The 8,131-nt window shown below is 49.2% G+C and overlaps 1 protein-coding gene and 1 long non-coding RNA gene across 7 annotated transcripts in view; one reads left to right on the forward strand and one right to left on the reverse strand.

Moving 5' to 3' along the window:
* Window positions 1-8,131, reverse strand: part of LOC102484047 (uncharacterized) — a 31,127-nt gene that overhangs the window by 16,150 nt on the left and 6,846 nt on the right. The gene's annotated exons all lie outside the window — the stretch shown is intronic.
* Window positions 346-7,353, forward strand: NAT8 (N-acetyltransferase 8 (putative)). Of its 6 annotated transcripts, XM_006151251.3 has the most exons (4): window positions 346-751; window positions 922-1,038; window positions 3,030-3,137; window positions 6,366-7,353. In XM_006151251.3, the coding sequence occupies exon 4, from the start codon at window positions 6,388-6,390 to the stop codon at window positions 7,108-7,110; it is 723 nt and encodes a 240-aa protein (XP_006151313.1). In that variant the 5' UTR covers window positions 346-751; window positions 922-1,038; window positions 3,030-3,137; window positions 6,366-6,387; the 3' UTR covers window positions 7,111-7,353. The 6 variants fall into 6 exon arrangements, with proteins under 6 accessions (XP_006151313.1, XP_027628763.1, XP_027628764.1 ...); XM_027772962.1 differs by having other exon boundaries at window positions 346-1,038; window positions 3,035-3,137; XM_027772963.1 differs by lacking the exons at window positions 346-751; window positions 922-1,038 and adding an exon at window positions 1,179-1,340 and having other exon boundaries at window positions 3,035-3,137.

An 8,131-nucleotide genomic window follows, 5' to 3' on the forward strand; every position in this document is an offset into this window, starting at 1 on the left:
AAGAGTCCAAATACCTGACCTGGTCAGTGAGCCCTACGTGGTCAGGCCACTGATACCCTCACGCATTCCCTTCCTTGGTGTCCATGTTGGCTGCTTTTGTCCACAGGGACTTCGGGCTTCTGTTGCCTCAGAAACCCTCTGATACTTCCCTGGCTCTGCCCTGCTCTTCTGGTCTTTGCTCACTCATTCCCCCTGGGAAGCCCTCACGCCTTCTCTGAGCAGCCAGCACTCTCCCTCCCTCCAGGTCCTTGTGACAGTTAGGAGAGGTGCTCCTGTCTCCCAGACAACAAGGACCTCCTCCGGAGCTCACAAATAGAGACTTCATGTCTGCCAGCTTCTCTACTTGATCCTGAATCCCAACACCTGGCACCTGACCCACACTAAGCATTAACTAAGTATTACAAATAAACATTTGCTTCTTGTGTTCCTGGCTTCAGGAAGCCATGTGAATATGAAGCTAGAGGCTTCACTAGTCTGCGAGGTTAGGGCATATGAGAGGTGTGAGTTAATTTCTGGAAGGGAAGCATCCCCTTGATAGCACAGCAACTCCTCAGAGAAGAGATTTTTCTGTTTTGTTTTTCCCCTTTTTAGCAACTATTACATGCTCAGTGCAAAATATTCAACTGTTATGGCACAGGGTTTGACCAACGGCCGTACAGGCACCAGCTGCACACCATGTACCGTGGAACCTATCACTTGTAGCTGAACATGACACCTGGAATACAGCAGGAGCATCAGGAGGTCCTCGGAGGTGAAGTTGGGTGAGGCAAGGGTGGGAACAGTCAATTGATCGATTGATTGTTCTTAGACTAGGGAAGGTCTCAGCAGGGAGAAGCCTGCTGTAAAGGACTTTGCTGTTGAGCCAGGGGACTTGGACTCTGTCTGTGTTGACACACACAGGGTGAGTGTTGCAATCCCCAGGCTCCTGACAGCTGACTTCAGGGGACCGGGCCAGACCTCAGAGCCCCACCAAGTGTGCCAGGAGGGAAATGCTCTAGGCCTGAACTGCTGCGGGGAGAGATGGCAATCTTCCACAAGGTAAGCTCAGACACAGGGCTGTTCCAGATCCTGCTTCCTGCTCCGGGTTAATTTCCCAGTGATCACAAAGGTGGGTGGGCCCTTGGCTCCCTGCTTGTCATAGCCCAACCCCTTAATCCCAGGGTTTATGATTACAGAAGTGCAGGAAGGAGTCAGTCAGTGAGGTGCCTATCCAGGCTGTTCCCCAGATCTGGGGACGTCCTCAGACACTCTCTCCTGGATAGCAGTCAGGGGCTGAGGGTCTGGGACCATCCTGGATGCTCAAGGCCCCTTGGTAGCCAGCAAGAGGACACAAGTATTAGGTCAGTGCTCTGAGGGTGGGTTTGAAGCCTTGGGTCCTTCCTCAGGGTCTCAAGGCTGGGATATTTTGGGTGTTTCTTGCCACCTTAGAGGCCCAAAAATTTGCAATCAAGGGAAAAGGAGCCGTTGGTAAAATCTGTCCTTAGGAACACAGGATTTTAGCTGTCTCTGGAGGGGGACTCAAGGGCTGGGAACACATGGCTTGGCTATTGCACAGAGTCACCGCAACATACCAAGAAACCAAGAAAGTCAGCAAATAGAACAGAGGGTGGAGAAGAAGATGCTTTAAATATCAGTGCATGCTTGCTTGATTTATTAATTATTTTAGTTTGCTATAGGACATATGAGCAGCTCACCAGAGAGAGACAGAAAGAGAGGGAAAATGAGAAATCAACCCCTATCCCAGAAAGGGGATGGCCATGCTGCAATCCCCTCTCCTCCACTCTCCCTTCGGACTTCTGGAAACACGCACACACGATCAGTATGGGTTTTTAAGCCGCTGGGTCCAGGACTCAAACCATGCAGTTAGCTGGCTATGTGTGATCCAGTACCTTAACCTACCTACCACCTGCTGGCTTTATGTATGTTAAATTTTCTTAAATCCTCAAAGCAAGTCTATAAAGCAAGTTTCATTTTACCCTGTTCTACAGACAAAGAAAAGATGCTCATTTCTGAGTTAAGTGACATGCCCAAAGTTACACAGCTTGAATTCCTAAGTGGAACTGAGATGGTAGGGAAAAGAGTTAATAATCGAGAAGCAAAATAAAGTCAGCAAACCAGGGGACCAGCTATGTTGGGCGGTGATTAAGGCAGCTGACTCAAGTCATATGGCCATGGCTTGAAAATCGTGCTGGACACATGTGTGTATATGGCCAAAATCCTGAGAGGAGGATGGAAGAGAAAGGATTGTGGCATGGGCATCCTCCTTGAGGGTGTGATTTCTCACTATCCCTCTCTGTCTCTTTCCAGTGAGTGCATTAAACCTACGGCAAAAACCTAAAAAAAGAAAAAATAAATAAGCTTCTCTGGAGATAAAAGCCACAAAGCTAGGAGTCAAAAAGAAAGTCTTTTCCTCAGTGTTCTTTCAAAGGGATGTGGGAAAGTTACAAATCCTGTGCTCTGACAAGTGGTTTATAAAAAGCTAAAACAAGCTGCCGTTGGGCTGGAAAACTAACGTTGATCTGGGAAGTGTGTTGCTTCATATCCATGCTAAAAACCACACCCCGGGTGGAAACTTCAGATGCTAATACTTGGGTCCTCTTGCTGGCTACCGAGGGGCCTTGAGCATCCAGGATGGTCTCAGACCCTCAGCCCCTGACTGCTATCCTGGAGAGAGTGTCTGAGGACATCCCCAAATCCAGGGAACAGTCTGGACAGGCACTTCATTGACTGACTCCTTCCTGCACTTCTGGTAATCATGAACCCCTGGGATTAAGGAGCTGGGCTATGATAACACATGAGACATATGAAGATACATGAACAGGTGCCCCACCTACATGGCTAAAACTCCTCGCACATATGCGTTGGTCTCATAACTTACTTCCCAGTGCCCCAGTATAAGCCCTGACCCAGCTGGAAGGGGCTATGACTCACCTGAGGCAGTGTGCACTGACTGTGGAGGGTACAACTGTCTTGCAACACATTCTTCTGTTTTGCCTGCTTCTGACTTTTGAAATCTTTGCTGTGCAAAGTCAAGGATCCTTAGGAGGGAACCTTGCCTGAGCCTTTCCCAGTGACATCTTTTGGTGACCACAAAGGGACCTTCGGGAGACACCCCCATCCCAGACGCTAATAGTCAGGTGAGTCTCCTGGGTGGGTATTTTGGCATCTTTCTTTCTGCTGCCTGACCTTTCCTGTCTTTGGCCTGCCTAAGAGATGTGGTTTAGGTTTGGGGCTGCCACCAGTCAGGGCTCCCACCAAATACACTGCACCTGGGATGCCAGACTAGGAGCCAGAGGCTGAGGGACACCTCTAATGGACTCGGTCACAGAGCCAACATCCGGGTTGGCACTGACACTGATTGCCCCAGATGCTCAGTGCCAGGTACTTTCCCAGACCATTCATCTGGATTTCTACCCTGAATCTCCTCTGAACTTGTCTGCTGGCTGGCCTCTTATAAGAGTGGCCATGCGGAGGGAGAGGGCTGCTGCTACCTGCGTCACGCCTCAGCCTGAGCGGCTAGGGTAGAGGCTACGCTAGGTCCTCTTTCCTCTCCTAGTCTACCTGCTGCATCACTGTCTACACTGCTCTAAAATTAGGTAAGATTCCATGAGAGGATGTCCATAACCCCAACTCCCAGTTCTGAGGGAGGCACTACAGCTCCCCCACCTCCCAAATGGATCCCGTATTTTGGGATACTGGGCTCCCCAGTAGGGCCCTAAACCTGGCTCCTATTAATTGCTGTCAAAGAGTCACTTGGGATAACATAAAGGGATTCAAGGCTCTTGGGGATTTCATTCTTCTTATTCGGGTTCAGCCAGTTCTGACTAAGTAAGTAACAATTCAGAGTTAACGCCAAAATTCATTTGAAACAAAAAAAAGAAGAAAAACGTGATGAAAAAGGCTTTATAGGGAACCAGCAGTTAGCGTAATGGCTATGTCGCTGGACTCCCACGTAGTTGACTGCGGTTCGTGTCCTGGACCCGGTGGCTTAAAACTCACGCCGGGCGCGTGTGTGTGCGTGCCCAAGATCCCGAGAGGAGAATGGAGGAGAAGGGATTGCAGTGTGACCATCCCCCCTGGGGGTGATTTCTCGCTTTCTGTCTCTATGTCTCTTTCTGTCTGTCTGGCGAGCGCACGCGCCCTACAGTGAAAATCTCTCTCAAAAAAAAAAAAGGCTTTATAAAACCAAACTACTACAGAGGTGTAAGATCATGTTTGGGTGTGTATGTATGGGGGTCCTATGAGGGAGTCATACAAATATGAAGGTAAAATCTGAGTTCATTTTGGTACAGGGATTTTTTTTAAATCCATGCATGGTTTTTCCATAATGTACATACTCTATGAATACGTTAAAGACTCCTTGCATATGTGCGTATGCGTGTTTGTTGGAATAAGTTGTAAATCAGGTATAAGAGTGTGTTCTATTAAAAAGACCAAATTTTTGTCTATACCAGGTTACTTATGGTTGTTTCCAAAATAAACATATTCAAAACAGAAACAAGGTAGGTAAGTAGGAAAGAGGGACACCCAGAGGAAGTTCTAGGAGTGACAATGTATTCATGGTAAGAAAGGTGGAAAAAAAAAAATAGAGGGGCCAGCAGGTGGCATAGTGGTTAAGATGCTGGATTCCCATGTGGCTATGTCGCTGGACTCCCACGTAGTTGACTGCGGTTCGTGTCCTGGACCCGGTGGCTTAAAACTCACGCCGGGCGCGTGTGTGTGCGTGCCCAAGATCCCGAGAGGAGAATGGAGGAGAAGGGATTGCAGTGTGACCATCCCCCCTGGGGGTGATTTCTCGCTTTCTGTCTCTATGTCTCTTTCTGTCTGTCTGGCGAGCGCACGCGCCCTACAGTGAAAATCTCTCTCAAAAAAAAAAAAGGCTTTATAAAACCAAACTACTACAGAGGTGTAAGATCATGTTTGGGTGTGTATGTATGGGGGTCCTATGAGGGAGTCATACAAATATGAAGGTAAAATCTGAGTTCATTTTGGTACAGGGATTTTTTTTAAATCCATGCATGGTTTTTCCATAATGTACATACTCTATGAATACGTTAAAGACTCCTTGCATATGTGCGTATGCGTGTTTGTTGGAATAAGTTGTAAATCAGGTATAAGAGTGTGTTCTATTAAAAAGACCAAATTTTTGTCTATACCAGGTTACTTATGGTTGTTTCCAAAATAAACATATTCAAAACAGAAACAAGGTAGGTAAGTAGGAAAGAGGGACACCCAGAGGAAGTTCTAGGAGTGACAATGTATTCATGGTAAGAAAGGTGGAAAAAAAAAAATAGAGGGGCCAGCAGGTGGCATAGTGGTTAAGATGCTGGATTCCCATGTGGGTGACCTTGGTTGGAGTCCGGGACTCCTAAAGACACAGCCTTGGTGGAGCTATCCTTGGGTCCCTTAAACCAGGTCTCTAGAGGTTTCTGCTCCTGGCAAGCACGGACAGCAGCTCCACCTAACATGAAACAGATACAGAAGATGGACCTCTGCTGCTCAGCATCCCTAATGAATAAAGGAGTGGAGGGACCAGCAGTTAGAGTAATGGCTGTCACTGAACTCCCATGTAGTCGACTGTGGTTCGAGTCCTGGACCCAGTGGCTTAAACTCATGCCGGGCACGTGTGCGTGCGTGCCCAAGATCCCAAGAGGAGAATGGAGAAGAAGGGATTGCAGCGTGGGGGGTGATTTCTCGCTTTCTATCTCTCTGTTTCTCTCTGTCTTTCTGACGAGTGCACATGCCCTATAGCAAAAACCTCTTAAAAAAAAAAAAAAGAATAAAGGAGTGGAAATCTCTGAGGGGGGAATAAGAGGGTAGCTAGGAAAAAGGGTTAACAATTGAGAAGCAGAGCAGCAAGGTCAGCATAGCAGGAAGATAAGGATGAGTTTCACTGGAGACAAAGGCCACAGACAAAGCTAGGAGTGTTAAATATCACCTCTCTAGGTGGAGACTTAAGACGCTAAGGATACCTGTGATGCGTGAACAGCTACCACCCCTGTGGGGCAAAAACCCTCCTGTACAGGCCTTGACCTCACAGCTTCCTTCCCAGTGCCCCAGGTTAAGTCCCTGAGCCAGCTGGAGGGGGCCTCGACTGCTCTGAGTCAGCCTGCACTCGTTGTGGTGTGCAACTGTCTTAGCTCTTCTTCTTTGCCTGTTTCTGACTTGCTCTTGAGTTCTTTCCTGAGTGAAGTTAGGAACCCTTGCCCTGAAGAGGGGTCCCCGGGTCCTGGTGACAGAACTAGGATTCAAGTGCAGGTTTTCCTGATCCTACTGCTCCTCCTGGTGGGTCTCCCTCCTCCTGGGCAGGACCTCTCTGGTGTCTAGAAGGCAGGCACTCACATGGCTTCCTCTCTCATCCCCAGGGCTTCCAGGAGACCTCCAGTGATGTCTAACTGTCACTCTCACGGACCTCAAGATTTCAGACATGAAAGTCTTCTCATGGCCCCATATCGCATCCGCAAATACCGGGAGAGTGACCGCGAGTGGGTTGTGGATTTGTTTTCCGAGGGGGTAGCAGAGTATGCTCCCATCACCTTCCGCCACATCCTCAAGTTGCCCCGAACCCTTGTGCTCTTATTTGGAGGGCCTCTTGCCGTACTCCTGGCCTCTGGTTCCTGGCTACTCGCCCTTGCCACCAACCTTACCCTCCTTGTCCTTCTGAGGCTCTTTGCCAAATATCCCTGGAATGAATTTAAAGTCCTGGTGTTGCAGTCGGACATGTCCGACATCACCAAATTCTACTTGTGTGACCATGGCTCCTGCTTCTGGGTGGCTGAGTCTGAGGAGCAGGTGGTGGGCATGGTGGGAGCTCTGCCTGTTAACGACCCCACCTTGTGGAAGCAGAAGTTGCAGCTGCTTCACCTCTTTGTGGACTCTGGGCACCGAAGGAGAGGGATAGCAAAAGCGCTGGTCAGGACTGTCCTCCAGTTTGCCCAGGACCGGGGCTACCGTGAAGTTGTCCTTTGTACTTCCATGCTGCAGCATTCCGCCCTGGCCCTCTACCGAAGCATGGGCTTCCAGAAGACGGGTGGGGAATTCTTTTCCCTGAGCTGGAGGCTAGTGGCTGTTCCTACGTTTTTTTTAGTTTATCGCCTCCCTGTGATCTAGTTCCTTGCATGATAGGATCCACTTTGCTGTAGTAACAAGCAAACCCTGACATTTCAATGATAAGCACAGGAAAAGCTTACGGGTCATTCACACTAGAGTCCAGCATGCTTGATGGTGGCGGGGGGGAAGAGGGCTCTGGTCCATTCAGTCTTCTTGGGTTGCCTCTGTTTCTTTTATCTAGTGCCCTGATAAAGTTATACTAAAAAAATCCTGCAAATGATAATAAAGTTATTAGCTCATGAAGCTGTGGGTCAGCAATTTCAGTTGGGCGTGGTGGGCAACTCTTTTGGATTCAGTAAATGAGTTCAAATGGCACGGTGGGCTGGAGTGACAGGGTAACTGGACTTTTTCGTCTTCCAGCAGGCTAGCTCAGGCATGGTTTTAAGGTCACTGCAGGGGAGCAGAAGCGGAAACAAGCAAGTGCTTTTCCAAGAGCCCCCCTCCCACCCCTGAAGACGTTGCCTCTCTCACACCCACAGGCCTGGACTCGGTCCCCTCCATGCTGACTGGCTCCCTACAGCCTCATTGGTTACCCAGTACTCTCTGCCAAGCCACCGGAACCACCTGGGAAACTACCCCCAAGCCCCAAGGTTTCCTATCTAGCACCTGTGGCCTCAGTGTGGCTCCAGCTTCTTCAGTAATTAGTGGTAGGGCCCTTCGGCCTGGCCTCTCTTCTGGCTGCTCCCACTAGCGCTCCTCATCCGGTGAAGCCAGTAGCCTTCAGAGAAGTTCCCAAGTGGGCACTGGGCTGATGCCAGGGATGAGAAGGGAGGTCCTTTGCTTTAAATGTTTTATTCAATAATTACAAAATGGTTTTAGTAATTGTGGGTAGACATGGTTTCGGCCCTCCTGCAGCTCGTAGACCAGAGGGGGCTGAGGGGCCAAAGAAGAGGCAAGGATGGATGCACTGCCATAGTGTGGAGTGGGGGTTCCTTGGTACAATGGGACATCAACAGGGCCTCAACCCCCACTGGCAGAGGGTTCCCCAGAGGGAACAGAGCTTGTTTCTGCAAACACAGAA

This window comes from Tupaia chinensis, unplaced genomic scaffold, assembly GCF_000334495.1.
Source record: "Tupaia chinensis unplaced genomic scaffold, TupChi_1.0 Scaffold000316_1, whole genome shotgun sequence".
In the NCBI taxonomy this organism is placed as follows: domain Eukaryota; kingdom Metazoa; phylum Chordata; class Mammalia; order Scandentia; family Tupaiidae; genus Tupaia; species Tupaia belangeri.

Bases quoted from the DNA above. Each gene is read 5' to 3' on its own strand.
- NAT8 (XM_027772962.1), top strand. From the start codon at position 6,388: ATGTCTAACTGTCACTCTCACGGACCTCAAGATTTCAGACATGAAAGT.